Source organism: Camponotus floridanus, unplaced genomic scaffold (assembly GCF_003227725.1).
Source record: "Camponotus floridanus strain SB8 unplaced genomic scaffold, Cflo_v7.5 scaffold74, whole genome shotgun sequence".
Taxonomy (NCBI): Eukaryota; Metazoa; Arthropoda; class Insecta; order Hymenoptera; family Formicidae; genus Camponotus; species Camponotus floridanus.
Genome location: NW_020229843.1, coordinates 258074 through 280630, shown reverse-complemented (window position 1 = coordinate 280630; position 22557 = coordinate 258074). Strand labels below are relative to the sequence as shown.

Here is a 22557-nt window from a genome sequence, read left to right as displayed (position 1 = left end):
TAACACATGCCAATGCCCTCCTGGTCGACGGCGGAAATATTGGCTAGATATTATTTCGATCGACACGAAATTACGCTCTATCACTATAAAGATTATATACAAATGAATTAATCGAAAGATAAATAGAATAACTTGTATTAAAATTTTACCTAGTTGCTTTGTAAATTAATCGCTTTTTTCTATTACGTATAGTATAATAATGTGCTCTATGCGCAGTTCTTTCGAAATATATATTCTAAAGACATAGCTTCTCTTAGATTAAGTATTTTCTGATAATGAAATAGCCTGTTATCCCATAAAATTTAATATAATATCTCTCGTTACGATAAAAAGTTTCTCGATATTAGTAATGAGATCTAAAAATCTCTTTAATACAACAGGCAAAAAACTAATTTCAATTACGTAACTAAAATTTGTTATACTTTTAACCCACATAGCATGTATATCCAAAAGATCCAGAAGACATCTTTGGACGATTAGACATCTTCAGGATATCCTGTTAATGTCTTTTGGACATAGGATGCTATATGGGAAATTGCTAATAGCTTTGAAAAATGTTTATATTTCATTGCTTTGAAAAGATACAATTGTGAAATTAAATTTTATCAAGCTATACGTAATTGTGCAATTGTCAAACGAGAAAATTTGAGAGAAAAAGTGCAAAATTGATTTTCCTATCCTAATATGCAAAATATCGATATACAATAAAATAATATTATTAATAAAATGTCTTTTCTTAACATTTTAAAAGTCGTCGAACATAATATGATTGTATTTGACTCTGATAGTATCATAATATGATAGTATTGCTGTATAATTTTATATTTGTAAAAAATAATATATTATATAAGTCTTTTATATAATTAATTTCAAGATAGATATAAGAATTTCGCAATAACAATTTTCAAAAACATGTTTTATGCATCCCCACGTTTTATCCCTACACGTAAAAATCTCACTTTGAAATATTATTTCTATCTCTGTATCACAAAGATTAAAAATTGTGATCAGTCAAATGTGTGTTTGTGATCAAATGTAAAATTCTAAAACAAAAATTAAAATATTATAAAACATGTTTATATCATTTTTACATAATCGCCTCGACTATGTAAAAGATCTTAATTTAAAATTAATTATTTTTAACTTTAACACAATTAAGAAGCAGTCTCTCTATAACACAATGATTATCAATTGATCCAGAAAATTCTAATTTTTTTAAATAGCGATTTTTGTATATATAATATATTCTTAATTCAAGTTACAATAAATAATTTAATATTACAGTTATATTGCACACGATTTGATCAAAGTATATAGAGGTTAAATCTCAACGGGGTATTTTTAATCATAACTTGATCAATTGATAATCTTATGTAAAACAAAAAATATACGTACACTATGTATATCCATATCGACTAAACGTAACTCTTGCTAAAGAAACATAAATTCGGGAAATAGTGCCTCGGCAGATTTTCTATTCTCGCGATCAGTCTCTACTTTTTTTTGAAAATCATCTCGCACGCGATTGCCTTTTACATATTCCTTTCTGTACGTGTATTTCTAGTCAATAATTTGACTAAGGCCTACGAATCTAGAGTGCTTGCTCATAAATATGATATGTGTAATCGAGTAAAATGTAATATGTATATGTATATATATATATATATGTGTATATCTTATGTGATGAGAAAATTGAATATTGTAGCAGGATTAATTAAGTGGAGCTGCGTTATTTGTCGGCATCAGTGTTATCTCAATATTATTACACATTTTTATTCTAACTTCCAATGTAAAAAAAAGCTGATAAAAGCTGGTCGTTACATGGTCCCGACAATGAACATATTTACGCTTAATTTTATCATAACTTCGTATTCAAATTGAAATACGTTGCTCGCAAATGTATCTTTTGTATCTTTTGTATGTAATATGTGTTACATAAATGGATATAATATCACAATAACGATACCGACACAGATCGCGCTCCACGATCAAGTTTACGAAAATTGTGATTTTCCCTAAGCAGAAACGAACGATTTCCATTATAATTATACACCATTGAAAATAAACGAAATTATTTCTAAGACAGTCACTGGAATGTGGTAATGGCGCTCGCGTGTCGGCCAATTCAATGGTCTCTTTCGTTTCTACTTCTCTCCATACTCAAATTGGACATCCGTAAATCTCGGCTTGGATGTTAATCCTTCTGTATATATTGATCAACAATCTGATATGAAAAAATTCACTAACCATGATGGGACGTAAACATTTATCCTATTAAGTCTGCCAACAGTAACTCTTCTCTGATAAAGATTCGACAAAGTTGTATTTTCCGAGTTTCTGTATGCAATAACATCGCGATAATTGCTCGTCGGATTCTCTTTTCATTCTTATTGCCTAGAAATAGGTTGTCTTTCTAAGAACTCTCTTTAAGTTCTTTCAGTTTCATTCATTGTCATTCATTGTCTGTTATTAACGATGATAAAACTTTAACAAAGAATTTTTCCAAGTAGATTACAGATATTATATCTTGTATATATACGTTAAGATTTGTGTGTGATTCTGATTCTTGTAGAAAATATTTCTACATGTATTTTAATATATGTGTCATTAGAAAGTCAGATGTATGTTCATAATTGATCGTACTATAAGCTTAAAGACGATTAACGTTGACTAGAGGCGATAATCTCTTGGATTTTTATGCTATAAAGCTGAATCTCCTCTATTTTTTTTCATTCAAAAGTTTTCACCTAGGAATTGAAGTTTCATACGGCAGCGTTTACATAATGTGAATAATGCCTCTTTTTTTCTTATTTATCGAATTAGCAATATTTTAATGTCTAATAAATCTAATGCATGCTAATAAATCGGTAAAAAGCAAGTTTACTGAATTATTTAGTTATTTTCTTTCATAAAGAAATGTTTTCCATATGTTTAAATGTAAATATGTTTTCATTTTTCCTCTTCAAAAACAAATAAAATCTGATCTGTATTGTAATCCATTTATATATGCAGCAAATATTCACATAGAGTTTTCTCTCTCTCTCTCTATGTGATCACATCTGAGTAAATCTACTTTCTGCAAAATATATCAGAGTATATTGAAAAGTTCCATGTTGTGCATCAATATTATTGATCAAAAGTAAAAATAGCTATATATTCTATGAGCGTTGAGTCTCTGGAATAATAATTGAGATATCAAACAACACTGCCAATTTCTAATTAATATTTACCAGAATCTAATTAATATTTCTTAATATATATGTATATATCATGTTATATTATATGGATGACTATACATCCTCTATTAAAATTGACACGTTTCGTGGCATATGCCTTATTAAAATAGTTGCACATATGCACGTATCCATTGCAATATTTGCAGAACAGTGTACACATATTGTATCAGCTGATCTTGAAATTTCTTGTTTCGTCAAACATCATTCGTTTACATTTCATAAAAGCAATAGGATACAAGAATACTTTAATCCAACTCTGGATTACTTTGTGTCAAGCAAGCTAAAATCGTTATGAATGTTCTGTGCGCTTCAAATATGCAAGTGTCTTCAACGACAACAGTGCTTATCGTCGTTATTACTTAGGATATGTCACTTTGTACAAAGTCTTATCTTCTAAAAAATCTTTTTTCCTTTTGATCAACAAATTATTGACATGTCTTGAACATCGTTTTTTCATTAATAAACTCTAAGGTAAAGAATAAAGGATAGCATGCCTCATTCTCTTCTCTGTCTCCTATCTATTTGAGATTATTCTCTGAAAATCCAATTCTTTAGTTTACAGAGCGTTATATGAGTTCGCTTCATATGCAACAACATTTCCAATTTTGGATGTGCATTCTATTGATAGAAAGCTTATAAGAAGACATTATGAGTATGGGGCAATTTTAAAGTTGCAACGCTGGCAATCAATAATGCCAATGCTGTCAATAGCGCGGGTGCGATTATTGACACACCTACTAATGTCTGATATGTTGTAGTTCCTATCAGACCAGATATTCTTATAGCTGCTGCTATAAGTCCAAAACCAGTGCATCTAAAGAAAAAAAAGAAAGAAAAAACGCATAAACATGATATTTTATAAAATACACGAATTAAATCCTCATAAGATTTATTTTCTTACCGCAAATGTGTGGGGAAGCTCTCGACTGTCACCAAAGTTAACGATGTCCATGCAACAGCAAACAGGGCTGTAAAGCCACCTTCAAAGCCCAGGACTGCTGAACTATTTTTCTGAATTAATATTAGACATAACGCAACAACGGAAGAGAAGAAAAGCGAGAGACCTAAAAAAAAGTTTGTTGTTAAAGTTTGCACTTTTAAAGTTTACTCACTATCTCCAATTAGATTATCAACTAACCAATTAATTTTGGCCGCTGGAGAACGGTAAGCGCCAAACCTGCGAGCGCGGCAGCAGGCACGAAAGCCAATTGAGCAACGAGATGAGCATGCAACGCCTCTTCAATATAAATATTATAATCCAAATCGAGAGTCGGACAGGGTCCACTTAAACTTAACTCTGTGTTATTTTCCAATATACATCTAGTGAAGACTTGTGCATATAAATCTGTATCAACAAATCTGTAACAAAATATGTATACATATATATTTTTCTTTTTTTGTTACAAATATATGCATATTGACATACAAATAAAAAAATTTTAATATTATATAAATGTTACCACTTACTTTGAATATACAATAACACTGTCTCTAAAATGAGTTTTGCTAGACTTAATGCTACTAAACTCCACTGATTGGAACGTACAATTGTCAAAATCGACATGACTAAATATCATTTTAGTGAATCTGTAAATATACATGAATTATATAATTATGTATATAATTGAGAGGTAATATACTTTATAGTGATATTGAAATAATCCATTTTATAATGATATATTAAAATATATTAAATATATGTTTTAATTATATATTATTATAATGTTTTTGTACCTGCAATTCGAAAATATAGAATCTTTGTACTGAAGATTTTCCCAAGAACCAGTAAATGTTTCACTACTATAATTTTGTTTATAAATATGTTTGGTATGAGCTTCATATTCTATTGCACGTAGAAGTTTCAGATATTCAGGACACCATATCATAAGACCATAAAGACTAAACATAATGCATAAAGAGAATAAACTTAGGAAATTCTTAACTGATAATTATTATAATGATGATTATCTAAATACAGACATGCAGAGAAATTTACCTGAATGAAGCAGCAGACCAAACAATTAATAAGATTAAAGTCACACGTAAATGGGGTGCAGTAAATAATTCCAAGAAAGAATTCCAGAACTACATGTGTACAAAAAAATTTATAATTACATCTTATATTCAAATATATGTATAATTATATGATTATTTGAGAAATCTTTCTTTAGGATATTTACCATTTCAATCGAATATATTATATCTGCCAAAACGCTAGTATGGTTACTTGGAGATGGCGGTGCCAAACCGCGAGGTCTTTTAGTAGGAAGTTCCAATTCAGAGAGTTGATACTGAGTACCTGTTGCACTTTTCCGGGCGTTATTTTTTTTATATATCCTCTGAGACATTAAATTTTACCATGAGAGATATAGGTATTATATAGCGAAAGAACTAAATTTTATAGTATTTGCTTGTATTATACATATATACCTGATAAACCATCATTGCTTCCACATCTCGACCGGCCTCTACAAGATATCTCGGACTTTCCGGTAGAAAGATAAGACCAAATGTGGAGCACAACGCTGGCAAACAACATAATAACAGGAAACGATGCCAAGCGCTAAAATGTTCCTTGTTTTCCAAAACGACCATCTCTCCAGTCGTGGGTACCACCGCCCAAGCTAAAAGTGCAGCGTATACGCCTCCTAGCGCACCCGCTGCCACGAGTATTCCCGTCCAACGGCCTCTGCTTAATCGTGGACAACATTCCGCGAGATATGCATATGCCAGCGGTACAGCTCCTCCTACTCTATAACCGGATAGATTAAATGATGTTAAAAAATTATAATAATTATAATAATTACTAATTGGATAATCACTTTCAAGTTTTTAGCTCAATTTGGAATACTAAATGCACAAAAAAATTGCTTACCCAAGAGCTGAACAGAATCTAGCTGTCATAAAAGTGCCATAAGTGGGCATAAATGTTGCTACGCCGCTGAACAGAGCGTGCACAGACATGGCTGATAGGAGAGACCTGCGTCTTCCCAATCTGTCTCCAAGGCCACCCCAGAATAAACCACCCAATGCAAGACCAATAAGAGTGATATTGCCTAAAAAATTATGTTATTTAGCAACACAAATTTATATATTATGAAAAATATATTCGATAACTTACCGAGCCATCCTTTCTCATTATCTTCGATGCACAACTCAACTTCTGCACTTGGCAGTATGTAAGGAACAACGAAAAATTCAACAGTGTCTGCTGCAAGACTCAAGCCTGTACAGAAAGCGGCAAATATTTGGAAGTAACCGACACCAGCCTGTAACATTACAATAACATTGTTATATATTTTATTTATGCCACATATTTTCAAGAAAATTATAAATTTTTGCAATATTAAATCACGAAGGTTTTATCAAACGTCAATAATTAAAAAGTACAGGAAAAGTACATGTATGATTTCTCAGAATTATTAACAAAAGATGTTTTAATTTTGTCAAATAAAAAAATTCATGTGCATTATCATGTAATCAATTTTAACAATAATTATTTGAATATTATTAGGGTGCAGTTACATCTTCCTTTGTTTAAATTAAAAATTGACGCAGCTGCAGAGAGGTTTCCAATGTCCAAAAAAAAATATTTACTGGGAAATCCTTCAAATAACCCGGTACTTCGCGAGGTACGTATTTTGGTTTGACGATCGACTCGTCCAGGACTTCATCCATTTTCCTAAGGTCGGAGAAAAAGACTCGGGTTCACGAGTAAAAGAATGAAATCATTCACTTTAAGCATTCACAATTCGGCCCCCAAAAAAACGACGCCGTTTTATCCAGGTTATGTTTTTATTGCATCCCGCATATTTTTATACAAACTGGACTCGATGCATCGACAAGCCAATAAGGCGACGGGCTTTCGAATCCAAGCGCTATCATTGGTACGATTAGCTAAACGTAATCGATATGCATCTCGATAATCGATTAGATGATCGTATTCAGATGTTTGAAACTGACTCGTATGTTATTATCAATCGGACAAATGAACACAAATTTTGAAACCGCATGAGAATAAAAGACTCGCAGTTATCAAGTAATTTCATCGACAATCTCTCTTATGCTCGACGAATTTAAATGCTAAAATTATACCATTGACATTTGACATTTGGCATAAAAATTAAAATCCTTCTTCACAAGGTAAGGTTATAAATTCAAGAGGAAAGTGATTTGAATCAAAGATTTCCTTAACCCTAAGATTTCCTTAACCCTAAAACTCTCAAGTAGATCTTCAAATATAATATTCTGTAAATCACCTGCTTAATGGCGTCCTCGTGAAACTGCGCCAGGAGGGTCGCGTCCGCGGTGGAGTCGATGAGATCGTGTTCCGCGGAATCGGCCGAGGCCGAGTTGACGCCGGCCGTGGCAACGTTCGTCGGCTGCGTCGTCATCTCCTCGGTGTAAAGACCGGTCTTAGTGTTCGGACCGCGCTCGCCCGCGCTCGCCTTCGTCGCGCTGCCTCCGGAGGGTGCGAGGCCGCCCCCGCTGCCAACGAGCCACTGGCTTTCCTCCTCCGATGAGGGCATCACTGCCAGAAACCATCTGGCGAAACGGATAATAAGATAATAAATACGCAATAGAGGCGGGCATATCTCGTCAATTATATTCTCTGACGCATTGCCAGTGTCTTACGGTAATTATATCTCTCTAATATAATTATATCTCTTGATAAAAAACGATTGTATAATCCTATGATATGTTTTTCTAATTTAATCCTAAATATTTATGAAATTGAAGACGCGATGCAATCGCAGCGTAGTCTATAATGGTACATAGGTCGTCTCTTGATATGTCACACTGCACATTATTAACGCAGATAAGATAACATGAATTCCGAGCCGAGAGATAAAGGCGGGAATCGGTTGCGAAAATATTGACATTTTTGAGAGACAAAGCCGGAAGCTGAATGGAAGGCAGAATCGGAAGCGAGAACGACTTACGAGAATAAACTAGGCTTTTTTTTCGATAGAGAAGTACGTGTTTTATATGAGACGTGTCGTCGTATGCGATCTATTTTACGATTTTATTTGCCTTTACGAGGGACGCATCTCGTTTGACTGACGCTATCGATCTAATATTAAACGGTAGATTGCTCCGCGTGACAGCGGAGCGTAAAGAATTGCACGATCTTCAAAAAAAATATATCTCTTCTATATATATATATATATATATATATATATATATATATATATATATATATAATTTTATTATACTATAAAATTATCTCTAATATAATTTTATTATATTATAAAAATTATGTTCCTTTATATTGCAGATCAAGGATAAGATTCGTTGTAATATTGAACGATGATTTTTCTATCTCTCTCTATCTCTCTCGTGTTACTACGCAGCACGTAAGGAACGACACAGACTAGGGAGGAGTGTGTGTTAACAATGCACGGAATGATATTGTGCTTCGCAATTGTAAAATTTATCACGCGGTGCACGTGGAAAGGCATACGTCACGTCTATAAGCGCGGTTCACTGACCATATTTCTTAATATATACGATATTCATCTTGGTGACAAGTGAAATATTCAACATTTATCGCGAGCGCTTTAAAATCTAGTGATAAATAGGCATCTGCTTACTATTAATGAGAACGGAATGTTATTGAACTTGTGTTGCCATCGCGTTTATCGCAATCGATATACTTACACGAATTAATTGCTTTAGTCATCAAAATTTCAATATATCTTTGGCTGAACAGCATTTTAATAATAATAATATGTCTTTTTTTATAGGCAATATTTGTATAAAATATCGCAATTTGTTGCAGATTTGCGCATTTTACGATGAGTAGACCGATCTCACTTACCGTTGACCTTAGTTAAAATAACCGGAGAGTCACTTTCGCGTGCACTTATATTTCGCAGCGGTAATTCAGCGTTTATGAGCCCGCATTGAAGCACGCGGAGGTCGCGCGTTTTACCAAGGCTGATTAACTCCCGGAATTAATGCAAGACCAGGGTAATGCGTGTATTACATATAAGCTCTCGTTTGCGTGTTCATACATACTAATTCATCGATCTACATATGTAGGAACAACTTTCCATACACAGTACATATGTGCATATAGGAAAAATTCTACGATAATTTAGAAAGGGGTTGCAAAAAAACAGTAAACAAAGCTCGCAAATTTGCGCGAGAACTAATAGCAGACAGTTCTAACGCAAGATATATCGTAAAGTACGTGAAATTTCAAAAATATTGCGCATCATAGAAAAATTTTTCATCTCAGACTTTCAATTTTCATTAACGTTCTTTCGTGTTGCTTACAGTCGCCTCCGTCAGCTTCATCTCATCCTGAAAAGGTGCAATTTTACGTCAACAGTTTCCGACCATTAAAAACAGGAAGAACCTACGTCATCAAGTTACAAAAAAAGGAAGCGTTAAAATTATATTCCTCAGCCCTGCGACGATAGAACATTAATCTTCCCGAACAAGCAGTGCACGGACATTAACAGTGGATACGATTTGATTTCCGCGACATTTTCATGACATATACGTATTATCACGTAATTAATTACATTTTTCAAACGTTCAACGTCGGCATTTTGTTGTCGCGGGCGCGACCGCATACGTACGCGATTTATCGATCCGAAACCGAGATTATATACGCGGCTCCATAGTCCCCGTATATATGCATTTTCCGAACATCAAAGTATATATGTAGACGGACTTGAGTTGCCAGTATGTAAATGCTGTATGTACATATATATATATATATATATATATATATATATACGTGCACGTGCCAACGTTGCCCTCGTATCCGCTAATGTCGCCGACAATCACGTCCGCGTCGCAGCTCGCGTTTTCGCAGTCCTCTATTTTCTCGTCGTTAGTTATTTTTGAAACGCGACCGAACATCTACAGTAGCAACCGTAGACGACAGACATTAGCGTTTTGTTTCATATTTGCCCTTGTACGTGCGCGAGACCGTCTTGTAAGCCAAGTATAATATTCGGAGATAAAATTGGAAAAATGCGATATGCGTACTTTGGAGCCGATTTTTCTTTAGAGTAATTTTATACAAAATACTACTTTGTATCTGATTTATTTCGGAACTAGTCTAGAGAAAGAGAGAGAGAGAGAGAGAGATTATGTTTTAGATTAGACTAGCACTTACTTGCCAACAGATTTAACATTGCAAATTACGGATCGCAACAAATGACGGATGACATTCTGCGATGTTTTCGCTAGGAAAATATTGACTCTGAATTGTGCCAGGAATTTATCCGGCATACTTGATTACAACAATTATATGAATACGTAAATATGTGATTACACAATGTCTGTTTTGAAGATTAACAGCAGCAATTAAAAAATATGCTAAAAATATGCTAAAAAAACGATGTATCATTCGCGACAAAATTAATTTATCTCAATGTTAATGAAACGAGAAAAATTATTTGATGATTAATTATTGTTTGAACTCACATATCTGCCAACACAGTCATCTCCATAATTATGTGTTCATTATTATCACCGTATTCGGCTGTCGTGCTGTCAACACGTCACACGTATGCGTCGCACGTGGGGCCATACGCGATATTCATAGATAAACACGACCGATGAACACGAGCCAAACAACAAAGAGTCGTGTAACATGCGCGCGCGATATACAATTTATAAAGATTATTCTCGGACGTATGTATGATTATCGGATGCAAAACCGGTCGCCAACGCAATACTTGTCTGCATACATTTACATAAATTAATAATAATAATTCATTCTTGCGAACTGCTTTAATTAACAATATAAACGAAAAACGGAGTCGTAATAAAAAAAATCTGCTCCTCTTTACAGTCACGACTTTTAAAAAAATTGTTACAGGATTTGTACAGGAAAAAAATTATATAGGATTGATGTATGAAAATATAGCCCGATTTCGATATTAAATGTTAATATCGAGTTTTTATATGAAATAATGATTTTTGATAACATTATTTAATGTGATAATGTATTAAACAATCTTTCGTTAAATTTAATATTACAATCGTTATATATTCTTTATATTAATATATTCTTATCGTGATGCTGGGCTATCTTTTCGCACGCTATTTGAATGTCATAGGTAGAAAGAGAAAAAATATAGGAAGATACAGAGAACATAACTGATAATGAGAGGAACAGACGCGTTCACAAGATTGTACGAGAATTGATATCATTAGAGCCGCTTATCACATCAGTGTTTTTATCGCACCGCGCATAAATCACTTACCTGGTTGATAGGAAGTCGCCGTGAAATACCGCACCTTTCCAATGATAATGTCGTTTCTCTGCTCGCAGATTTTTCGCACCGGAATGAAGAAAATCAGTTGGATGGATCGATTAATTTTGGTGGATCATGAGATCGAGAGATTGACGGAAAGCCAATCAATGCGACGAGGACGATGATTTTTCGACACTTCGACTTGGACTTCACGAGTCTTTGCAAGGGATTGCTGTTTTATTCAACATCGTGTGACGCGGCGCACTTCTTCGCCAACAGCTGCAGGCGATCACTCGTCACAAAGTCACCCTCGCGTCCTTACACGCGACATACGTCAGCGGCAGCACAAAAGTGCGAATATAATCGGACGTGCGAATAAATTTACGTAACAATGTCGTACGGTGATTCCGTACGTGAACGGACGTACGGATGATTCGTCGATTAACAATATCGATTAGCGATTTCGTGTCACGGATTAATGTCAAAATTTAATTTGAATATTTACACAACGGATAATGTACAGATACGGAAAGTATATCAATGAATCACGATACCCCAATCACATCATTATATATATATTTAAAGTTGATATCTTTGATATTTTTCAGTAGAATTTTTCCATCTCCTTCTCTCTCCCTTGATCGTCACGACACCAAGACCTACCTCAACGAGGAATCACCGCGCGGAGCGGAAATCCAAATCACTATCGCGCTCAAATGGGCAAATTTTATTGTAAATATAGGTGCAAAATAAACTTTCGTCGAATAACAACGTTTCTCGCTTCCTCGGAAGATGCGACGCAGTCCAAGACCGCACCACGTAGAGTTCGTGTCTTTTCGTCGAGGATTGATTCTCGGCGGAGCAGGAGACGATTTCGCTGCGGAACGCGATGATCGGTCGTGACGCGGCTTTCCGAATGAAATTGCGAGATTGCTATCGGATTTGTCTCGCGCGATTTCTATATCGCGATCGCGCGCTGTGAGCAAGGCGGGGACACCGGGGTTCGATCCCGGCCCATGAAAAACGATCGTGACATTTTCACGGTACGGGGGAAACAACACTGCCGCTGCATATACGCTGCCGTCGACACGCCGCCTGCGCCGTGTATCGATTCGCGTTGCGATGCCCCAACACGTAGCGCCTTCGCCCCGAACAGAATTCCCCTTGCGAATCATTAGCCCGATAATTATTAGCGGAACAGCTTCTAAACTTGAAGAGATTGCGAGCAAAAAAAGTGTATATTGTAAAAAAGTATATATAAAATATATATCGTATTCTAATAAAAAATATATATATATATATCATATTCTAATTAAATTTTCGTAATTAAAAATATACATATTTAAAAAATTTCATATTTGATAACAAGATAATGTTTTGAATTATATTTCTTTGAGGAAGTATAAATGTTATTTTATATATTTCTATTTCTTTGAATTGTGTACATGAGTATTCTGAATGTATATGTACACAATAGTTTTATATTGAATAATTCGAACGAATTCTGCAATTGAATAATCTTCATTTCTTTTTATTACATAGGTAGGTATTACATATATATCTCTTTATTAATTCTAATATTCATAACGAATTTAACATATTTTTGAAAGATGCTTGTTATTTAAAGAAGTGTAAGAAAAAAATTGGAAAGCTATCCAAAGGATCGTTTACTTGCCATTAAATACTCCACAAAATATAATAAATACATTATATATATTGACAACATATGTATATCAAAACAACTTAAATTAAGCTTACAATTCCTAAAAATTGTCATTCTTCATATTATACATTAATTGTCAAAATTTATATATTTAGAAATAAAGATTATTCTATTTTTGTTAATCCTCATTAGAAGCTTCGCTTGCTGTAATTATTTTTTCCTTTTCCTCCACTTTAGTTCATGCAATGATTTCTTTTGCAGGATTAAAAGTGCCATTAGTTTAAATATTACAAATATAACATCGTGTACTTTTTTATATTGTCCCAAAGCATATTTTTCATAAAAATAATGCTTACATCTAAAATAAAATAAGTCAATAGATTAGTACAATATTAGTATAATATTTTAAATATTAAAATCAACTATTTAAATATTAAAAAATATTTATCAAATATTTATCAAACTAATATTATCATTATGTTAATATAACAATAATATTGAACAATAATAATGCATATCTTGTGACAATGGGATCCGTTAAATTGTTTTTACAAATGAAACATTTACATGGCAAGTTTTCCTTACCACTGTCAATTTACTTTTTATCGTTAAAATCTCCACTATTATATTCTCCAGCAGGGCCTCTTTCCAATTGTCACCTTGATTTATAATCGGACCCATGGACGTAAGAAATACTGGACAGAGTGTATTGCTGCGGGGGTGAAGCAAGCTCAAAGGGTGAGGGGAAAGAAATGTCTACTGCAACGGAATATGAGGCATGTAAGATGGCGACGGATATTAATTTCACGGAGTGTGATATTTTTGAATTTCTTAATATTCAAAAATGATTCGGAATAACACAGCAATTTCAGATGATAGATGATTTCACGGAATCTCTCATATTTTATTCGATTTACGTCCGTGCGACGTGAAAATAGACGCTAAATCTGATGCATCTAAGATGGCCGCGACAATAAACCCCTTATCCCTCAGATTTCACTCCCCTCGTCTAAAAGAGTACTTTATGCTCTGTCCAGTATTTCTTACGTCCATGATTTATATAGATTCAAAATACATGTACAAAAAAATATTAATTAATCACATCAGCGGTTGAGTCCTTCGGATGCGACCATATTATTTGTACTAGACGAATTATTGATTGATTTTTCCATGCGTATATACATTACGAATTTTTCGTATATACGACTCACGTGGTGGCCAATCAATTTCCTGCTTCGGTCAAAATAAAATAGCGAGAGATGATTGGCTGGAGGCATTAAAGGTACCTTTATATGGCAGCATCGAGAGCGTCCCATTTGACGTTGCAATTGATCAATTAAGGTGCAATTTCATTGACGCTAGAAACCAGCGGCAAATTAAAATAGACTTTCTCTAGATTTGGCGTCAATAAAATAAAGTTCAATAGTTTCAACTTTTTCAGTGTGTAAAGCGGCCTTTTCATTGACGCTACTTTTTAGCGTCAATGAAATTGCACCTTAACAGTTGGCAGCCCTACGAGATAGGCTGTGCAGCATTGCGCGTATATAAAATAAATTTGAAATCGCTTCTAGCCTAACCATCTTCACGCGATCGACTTTATTTGAATTGCACGGCATCGCATTGAATTATGATGCGGCGCCGATTTGTTCGAACGTAATTCGGGACATCGCGATACTGTATAAGCGTCGAATGAGCACGAATTGTCACGCAAATATGATAAATCACATCTACTCACCGTTCACCGGCTGTTCCACAGGCCGCTCCACTCGCTCACCTCGGGACGTCCCATTCCGATCTTAATGCACACGATATCATCAACGCGAACGCGCGACACTTTATTCGGCACTCCTGATATTCGCTCGCATCCGATAATCATCATCAAGGGCGCAAATAACGCGACGCGACTTCGCTCCATCTTCGCGATCGTGCTATCACTGAACTGTGAAAAATAGCTGTCGCGCACTTTCACCGACATATTATGAAAGTCGCGCGATCATCCTTGGACACTTTCGACGCTCTTTCACTCGCGATATTCATTTAAAAACGGTTAAAAGACGCGAAAAATGCGGACGTACGACGATCCGTGTAACTGCGTATGATTCCGATTCACGTATGACGCGTATGACGTAGCAATCACGCGCTAACATGGCGGCCGAACCAGTGCGCATTCGTTTCTGCGCACTGGTTCGGCCGCCATGTTGGCGCGTGACGTACGTCATACGCGTCATAGTACGTCATACGCGTCATACGTGAATCGGAGTCATACGCAGTTACACGGATCGTCGTACGTCCGCATTTTTCGCGTCTTTTAATCGTTTTTAAACGAATATCGCGAGTGAAAGAGCGTCGAAAGTGTCCAAGGATGATCGCGCGACTTTCATAATATGTCGGTGAAAGTGCGCGACAGCTATTTTTCACAGTTCAGTGATAGCGCGATCGCGAAGATGGAGCGAAGTCGCGTCGCGTTATTTGCGTCCTTGATGATGATTATCGGATGCGAGCGAATATCGGGAGTGCCAAATAAAGTGTCGCGCGTTCGCGTTGATGATATCGTGTGCATTAAGATCGGAATGGGACGTCCCGAGGCGAGCGAGTGGAGCGGCCTGTGGAACAGCCGGTGAACGGTGAGTAGATGTGATTTATCATATTTGCGTGACAATTCGTGCTCATTCGACGCTTATACAGTATCGCGATGTCCCGAATTACGTTCGAACAAATCGGCGCCGCATCATAATTCGATGCGATGCCGTGCAATTCAAATAAAGTCGATCGCGTGAAGATGGTTAGGCTAGAAGCGATTTCAAATTTATTTTATATACGCGCAGTGCTGCATAGCCTATCTCGTAGGGCTGCCAACTGTTAAACGATAAATTTTTTCGATCTAACCTAACCTAACCTAACCATGACATCTCTCAGTCTTCTCTCTGCTGCTTATAATCTAAAAAGGTGCAGCGCAGAGTACAGAGTACAGTTCAGTGCAGTTCTCCGGTGGTTGTGTTACATCGTTACATCATATCCGTGTTTGGTAAATATTTCCTTTCGGCGTGCGACCGGATTATTTATCTGTCATTCGTACAACATTATTTTGTATAAAAAAAATACAGTAATCGTGGTAATCGATCGAAAAATATTTAATCCCCTAGAACTCGTATAAATTTACACAAAAAATACATATTTCTGGAGTCGTTGAACTTTGCTCGCAAGGGATTCGATTATGTCCTCTGACGCTCATCCTGAATACATATCATATTTATAAACATTCGTCCTAAATTCTAAAGGTACGATTAATGGTAAAAATTGAATTTATTGATAAAATAAAAAATTGTAGAACTTTATCGATTTGCATGAAGCATCTCAAGAATATATTATTATTTTTAAAATCTCGATCAATTTTTAATTACAGATTCTCTATATTTGTTAAATAGCTTAATTTTGAAAAAAATAATGAGTAAAAAGAAAAATATGGCAATTGATTTTCAAGACAATATGATATTGCTTACACGAAAATACTTGAAGCGTAGAATAATGTGTCCTGAAACCAAGTTTAGACATCATGTTAAAGAGCGACTACATGTATTGGATTTAGTGAAACGTACTGTTGAAATGGGTGAAAGCAATTCTGCTTTGCTAATTGGACCCAGAGGCAGTGGAAAAACAACAGTAGATATCTTTTACAATTATACATATAATATATATATATATATATATATAAGTAATATACATAACTTATATAATTTCAGCTTATCAATAGCGTTTTAAAAGAATTATCAGCTTTAAAAAGCTTTAAAGATAATGCATTAATAGTGAACTTACATGGACTAGTTCATACTGATGATCGTTTAGCGCTAAAAGATCTGACTCGTCAAATGCAATTAGAAAATGTAGTTGGTGATAAGGTTTTTGGAACATTTGCAGAAAATTTAAGTTTCCTTTTAGATTGTTTGAAATCTGGTGATAAGAAACGTTCAAAACCAATCATATTTATACTTGATGAGTTTGATCTTTTCTGTGGACATCACAATCAGACATTATTGTATAATTTATTTGATGTTGCACAATCTGCACAGGTAAGTATTCAAATACATCAAAATTTTGATTAAAAAAGATTTTAATCAAAAGTAAAAGTAAAAATTTTACATGAATGAAAAACTTTTTGCAGGTGCCAATATGTGTATTAGGGATAACTTGTAGATTAGATGTTGTGGAGTTACTGGAAAAGAGAGTCAAATCAAGATTTTCACATCGCCAAATATTTTTGTTTCCTGGTGATACATCATCTTCAGAACAGCCTATGTCTGCGTTTGATGATCGTCTGGAACTCTTTCAAAATCTTCTCAGCTTACCTGATGATGAGAACGTAAATAAAGTCGAGCAACAATATGATGATTGTACAATAGATCCACAATTTGGTTCTATGTGGAATGATTACATTAAAAGTTTAACTAGCAATGTTACAATGGTGAACTTACTCAAGAGAATGTATCATATCGATGTAAGTGAGAGGAGCTTTAGAAATTTTCTCGCAGTCGCTGTTTCGACGTTATCCGAGAAACATCAGAAATTGGAAGTGAACGATTTTGTGGAAGCGAGTAAAGTCTTTTCAGAGGATGATAAACTGTTGATGCTTGAGGGATTATCCATTTTGGAAATGTGCTTAGTGTGTTTCTTACAATTATTTTATATGAAATTAATTTTTTTATAATAAAATAAAGACTTAATGCAATATTATTATAGATCATAGCAATGAAACATGAGGTAGAGATTTATGATGGTGAACCATTGAATTTTGAGACGGTCTACAATCGCTATATTAAATTTGTAAATCAAAATTCCTCTATACAGTCTGTTCAGAAACCAGTTATCATGAAAGCTTTTGAACATATCAAGGTAAGGAATCCATATTTAAAATTATTTTTTTCTATTAAATATTTGAAGAAAAACTGGATAAGCATGCATATATATTTTCTAGAATTTAGAAATTTTGGTACCAGTTGGAAACACAAAATTTGAAAAAGAATATCAGTATTACAAATTTACATTAACTTCGCAGCAAGTTATGGATGCTGTAAAAAATTATTCAGGCCTTCCTACAGAAGTTTCTCAATGGGCATTAAGTAATATATAATAATGACAAGCTAATGGTAAGTTATTATAAACCTATTGTGTTCCATAAAATTACATATATTAAATGTAATTGGTAAGTCTCCTTCTTTAGCAGTCTTTGTAGAACAGGTTTAGATATTACAATACTTTATATCACACTTATATAGACAATATACTATAAACTACATATATAGAGTAGCATAGAATACAATAGTTAATTTTTTTAGACACACAGTTTTTATATGTTGAATTTAATTATTGAACTACTTTTAAGTAATAATTATGACAAAAACGATATTGTACGAAAAAAATTAGGAAAAAAAAATACGCGGAATTTTACTTATACATTATGTAAATCTAAAAAAGGTGTGATATTCTAGTCTATAAATTCTTCCAGAATATTTATAAATCCTCCCATTCATGCATACATGTGTATCCAGTATTAAATTTTAAAAAATCAGTTTAGAAAAGTATTTTAAAGTATTATTTGCAACAAAATTTCAAGAAAAATATTAGGTATAATGATATTGTAAATATTCTTAACATGCGCTAGTACAATATCTGAAAAGGAAAAAGAAGGATGGTATTTTGTGAATATATACTGAATGTATAGTTTTCAGTGACAATTCCTGCCAATATATAAACGAAGTAGAATATAATCTAATTTCTCTCTGTACAATCGTCTTTGGTATATGAAACTATAAAGACACAAATATTTATGGAAATATTTTATTTCCTATAATAATGAACATTAATATAATACGAGAATAATGATCATAGATATTTTATCGGGGATGATCTTAATGTTATAAATAATTTTAAAATTATTTAACTGAAAAGATATCCGTGCCATAGGCTACATATTAAAATTCAGTTTGTCTGTGATTTGTTTATCATGTCCATTTATCTCTGTATCGTGTGTGCGTGCGTGTGTATGTGCATGAACAATATTTATTTATGTGTGAATGCATAAGAACTTAAAAATATTTATTAAGGAATATGTGTCTTCCGTATACACATATTTTTCGGACATATTAGGGAATGTGCGACGAAATTAATGCACGTGTATATGTTTATACATTTGTAATAAATTTAAATCCGATGAAGTATATAGGTCTCGTGTTATACGAGTTCTCTCTTAATTCACCCAAGCAAAATGCGACTTTGTCTCTGCAGATATCGCGGAATTTGTAATCGTTTTAATTTGAGAATTTTTTGTTATTTTTTTTGGCGGCTGTTTTTTAGAAAGATTCATTAATTTTTTGCTCTTATGTTGAGCGAGAAACGAATCATGACCTGTATTAAAGAAATGAGTAATGTATAGTATTTCAATGTAGAATTTAAATAAATGATTTTTTTCTTACCAGGATTTATACCCACAGGAGGTACACTTTTCAATTGTTTCTCCATAGTAAATGGTCGAAGCGCTGACATGGCACGACTCACACCTATCTGTACAAACATATATCTCATAAGTTGGAGATGGCTTGTATAAAAATACAAATTAAAAAATTAAGAGATTAAAACATAAATAATAGAAATTAAAGAAAATTAATGAAATTTATACTTTTGAATGACGTATTCTATGCTCTACAAGATCTGCTCCGAGAACTTCTTCGTAAACCGACATTCTAATCGGTATTATCTTGTCTATTATCTGTAAAAAAACAAGTGTCTCTTATATCTTACTCTAATATTTTTTTAAAGAATGAAATCTTATATGATATACCCAGAGTAGTAAAATAGAACTAGTAAAACTCCAAACAGCTAGACAAAGCGCGGATAAACTTTGTATTCCTAATAGATACCAGCCGCCTCCTACAAAAATTTATATAAATTATATAATATATTTATATAATATATAAATTATATAATATATAACTTGTATATATATTTTATATAAGTTTATATATCTTAAATATTTATCATTATACTTATATAATATATATATATATATATATATATATATATATAATTATATAAACTTATAATATATATATATATATAAAATGAATATTTAAGATATATATAATATATAATGATAATGGCGCAAAAGATATATATATACAATCATTGTAAACCTTTGAACAAACCCTTCCTTCCACTTGTGGTATCTAGAGGATACGGATTATCAGCAAATAAGCCGATGGCGATAACTCCCCAGACACCACTTGCACCTATAACAAAGTGTTTTTGTTATCGCGATAAATATAAAAGTTTATTATGAGATTATATAAAAGTTCAAAAGATGAGATTAAACACACCATGAGTGGCAGCAGCTCCAACAGGATCATCTATATGAAATCTATCTAACGCTGGCATTGCAATACATGTGATGAAAGCACCTATCATCCCAACTATTATCGCTTCCCAGGCTTTATATAAGAAACATCCACCTGACATAACATTATGATTAAAAATCAGCTTGATTTGATTTTTATTATTTTTATATTCATCAACATGTACCGGTAACCGCCACTAGTGCACCAAGGATACCATTTATCTGACTAAGAATATCGATTCCATTCGGATTAGTCAAGCTGAATCCCAAACCGATCAGACCACCACCCATACTGGCCATCATCGTAGAAACGGCTGCTCGAGCGGCATATTGCCATCGTTCGCCGGTTACCCCGTATGTACTACCACTGTTAAACGCTAACCAACCCCACCTACATGATTTGAATTCATTTTATATAATTAATATATTTATTTCGTGTTTTCTCGATGTGGTAATCTATTATGATTGTTTTACCATAATACAAATAGTCCCATGATCGCATTAACGGGACATCCGAGCGGCAGAGGATCGATGCCGTTATCATATCTACCTATTCTGGGACCGAGCATGATGGCACAAGCCAGTGCTGCATAAGGGCAAATAGATAGGTAGAAAGATTGATATATCTTCTATTGAAAATTATTACTTCTATTACTATCGATACCTGATTAAATACGTTGTCATTGTGATTATACCTGAAATACCGCCGACAAGATGTACTGGCCCTGAGCCAGCAATGTCGACAACTCCAATGTTCTTCAGAAAGCCGTGATCACCCCATACCCATCCGGCTGGTATGCAGTACACAATAGTATTTAGAAACGAAAAGACACAGTACGCTTTAAAATTACATCTAAAAAATGTTAAGTATACATAAATATAAAATGCAAAATTTATATTACTATTATTGTCCTCAAGATTTATGGAATAAATACCGTTCAGCCATAGCACCACTAACGATGGTCGTGGAGGTGGTGGCGAAACTTAATTGAAATAAAAACGCGGCACAAATAGAACCCATGTATTCATCTTCGATAGGAGGATCTATGAATAAACCTCCGATACCGACAAAAGGATTATTGGGTTCATATAATCCAAAACTGAGTCCAAATCCGAAAATCCAATAAGTTAAACCACCAAGGACTATGTCGACTACATTCTTCATCATAATATTGACCTCATTTTTCAAAGAGACGCAACCGGACTCTAACATTCCAAATCCTACAGTTTACATGTAAAATTATTAATATCTGCACATATAATAATAAAATTTGCGACAATCATTAAAGACAGTTTATACGTTTTAATCAATTAGAAGGAAAATAGATCAAATTTTTTCGAAAACTTGCTATTTTCACAATACCTGTTTGCATTGTAAAAATCATAAAAGAACTCGTGACGATCCAGTTGCTGTCTTCTTGACTAAGATTATATAATTGACTAATATATCTATCAACGGTAACATTTGTATCATTTTTTTCATAACTTGCCATTTCCATAATATTCAAACTTTTTTCGTTAGTAGAAGAAAATTAACTACTGATGTCTTCTAACTAGAAGAAAGTTGACTACTGTTCGTTCTTCAAGTATACATTGAGCGCGAAGTGTTCGGGGGACAAACAAGTTAAAAATTTAGAATGTTCGGGCAAAACAAGTCTAGAATCGGTATATTGAATGTTGCTTCTGTCAGCAACTGATCAAGCGAATCTATTAAAAGGAAAAGATTAATATATCGAGCTTAAAAAATACAAATCTAAAAAATCTAATAAGAAAAAAGTTTGGCATTTTTGTCGTGTTTTAATTTTTTTTATTGGCCTCACATCATTTAGCCATTACAGAAATTTTTCTTCTCACTTGCATGTCTAACAATTTGTCTTCGTCCTTCCCATAATTAAGTAATGTTAAAATCATGTACAATATAATATATAATACTAATCTAGACTGATGAAAATAATATCACGTATCGAATCCTATACCATACTTTAAATTTATAATGATACGATATCTACTATTATCTCAAAGAACATTATGATTGTAATGTGCAATAAAACA

At 33.7% G+C, this 22557-nt stretch overlaps 3 protein-coding genes and 1 long non-coding RNA gene across 12 annotated transcripts; 2 read left to right on the top strand and 2 right to left on the bottom strand.

The window, feature by feature from the left end:
- Window positions 1-1913: 1913 nt before the first annotated feature.
- LOC105256210 (synaptic vesicle glycoprotein 2B) lies at window positions 1914-14879 on the bottom strand. Of its 4 annotated transcripts, none has more exons than XM_025413967.1 (12): window positions 14857-14879; window positions 7496-7781; window positions 6358-6505; window positions 6112-6292; window positions 5667-5988; window positions 5417-5575; window positions 5233-5321; window positions 4971-5135; window positions 4704-4823; window positions 4375-4595; window positions 4138-4300; window positions 1914-4050 (listed from the first exon to the last, which is right to left on the bottom strand). In XM_025413967.1, exons 2-12 carry the CDS (start codon window positions 7763-7765, stop codon window positions 3870-3872), a joined length of 2019 nt encoding a protein of 672 aa, XP_025269752.1. In that variant the 5' UTR covers window positions 7766-7781; window positions 14857-14879; the 3' UTR covers window positions 1914-3869. The 4 variants fall into 4 exon arrangements, with proteins under 4 accessions (XP_025269752.1, XP_011264243.1, XP_011264241.1 ...); XM_011265941.3 differs by lacking the exon at window positions 14857-14879 and adding an exon at window positions 11468-11646; XM_011265939.3 differs by lacking the exon at window positions 14857-14879 and adding an exon at window positions 10683-10759.
- Window positions 7731-11625, top strand: LOC105256209. Of its 4 annotated transcripts, none has more exons than XR_889576.3 (7): window positions 7731-7872; window positions 8056-8212; window positions 8515-8718; window positions 9019-9209; window positions 9282-9428; window positions 9521-9757; window positions 11536-11625. It is a non-coding gene; the product is annotated as an uncharacterized LOC105256209 (long non-coding RNA). The 4 variants fall into 4 exon arrangements; XR_003123566.1 differs by having other exon boundaries at window positions 7977-8212; window positions 8515-8593; XR_003123565.1 differs by having other exon boundaries at window positions 7977-8212.
- A 1186-nt stretch (window positions 14880-16065) lies between the features above and the next one.
- On the top strand, window positions 16066-18453 carry LOC105256211 (origin recognition complex subunit 4). 3 transcript variants are annotated; one of them, XM_011265944.3, is made up of 7 exons: window positions 16066-16146; window positions 16265-16399; window positions 16525-16781; window positions 16862-17188; window positions 17281-17778; window positions 17856-18008; window positions 18091-18246. In XM_011265944.3, exons 3-7 carry the CDS (start codon window positions 16566-16568, stop codon window positions 18244-18246), a joined length of 1350 nt encoding a protein of 449 aa, XP_011264246.1. In that variant the 5' UTR covers window positions 16066-16146; window positions 16265-16399; window positions 16525-16565. The 3 variants fall into 3 exon arrangements, with proteins under 3 accessions (XP_011264246.1, XP_025269795.1, XP_025269793.1); XM_025414010.1 differs by having other exon boundaries at window positions 16078-16399; XM_025414008.1 differs by lacking the exons at window positions 16066-16146; window positions 16265-16399 and having other exon boundaries at window positions 16566-16781; window positions 18091-18453.
- An 80-nt stretch (window positions 18454-18533) lies between these two features.
- On the bottom strand, window positions 18534-22443 carry LOC105256212 (putative ammonium transporter 3). The gene is made up of 11 exons (XM_011265945.3): window positions 21869-22443; window positions 21441-21726; window positions 21201-21358; window positions 20980-21091; window positions 20691-20896; window positions 20489-20620; window positions 20306-20401; window positions 19954-20042; window positions 19792-19881; window positions 19589-19676; window positions 18534-19520 (listed from the first exon to the last, which is right to left on the bottom strand). The coding sequence occupies exons 1-11, from the start codon at window positions 22002-22004 to the stop codon at window positions 19363-19365; spliced, it is 1551 nt and encodes a 516-aa protein (XP_011264247.2). The 5' UTR covers window positions 22005-22443; the 3' UTR covers window positions 18534-19362.
- Between the last annotated feature and the right edge of the window lie 114 nt (window positions 22444-22557).

What these genes read in the sequence shown, in the direction of transcription:
- LOC105256211 (XM_025414008.1), top strand. Translation starts at nt 16,566, where the DNA reads ATGAGTAAAAAGAAAAATATGGCAATTGATTTTCAAGACAATATGATA. An exon ending in CCATTTTGGAAATGTGCTTA is followed by an intron (nt 17,779 to 17,855) that starts GTGTGTTTCTTA and finishes ATATTATTATAG; the next exon opens with ATCATAGCAATGAAACATGA. An exon ending in AAGCTTTTGAACATATCAAG is followed by an intron (nt 18,009 to 18,090) that starts GTAAGGAATCCA and finishes TATATTTTCTAG; the next exon opens with AATTTAGAAATTTTGGTACC.
- LOC105256210 (XM_011265939.3), bottom strand. Translation starts at nt 10,708, where the DNA reads ATGGAGATGACTGTGTTGGCAGATAT. An exon ending in AGATTCTGTTCAGCTCTTGG is followed by an intron (nt 5,989 to 6,111) that starts GTAAGCAATTTT and finishes ATCCGGTTATAG; the next exon opens with AGTAGGAGGAGCTGTACCGC. An exon ending in TCTATATTTTCGAATTGCAG is followed by an intron (nt 4,824 to 4,970) that starts GTACAAAAACAT and finishes GTATATTTACAG; the next exon opens with ATTCACTAAAATGATATTTA.
- LOC105256212 (XM_011265945.3), bottom strand. Translation starts at nt 22,004, where the DNA reads ATGGAAATGGCAAGTTATGAAAAAAATGATACAAATGTTACCGTTGAT. An exon ending in AGTGGTGCTATGGCTGAACG is followed by an intron (nt 21,359 to 21,440) that starts GTATTTATTCCA and finishes AACATTTTTTAG; the next exon opens with ATGTAATTTTAAAGCGTACT. An exon ending in TCTTGTCGGCGGTATTTCAG is followed by an intron (nt 21,092 to 21,200) that starts GTATAATCACAA and finishes GCCCTTATGCAG; the next exon opens with CACTGGCTTGTGCCATCATG.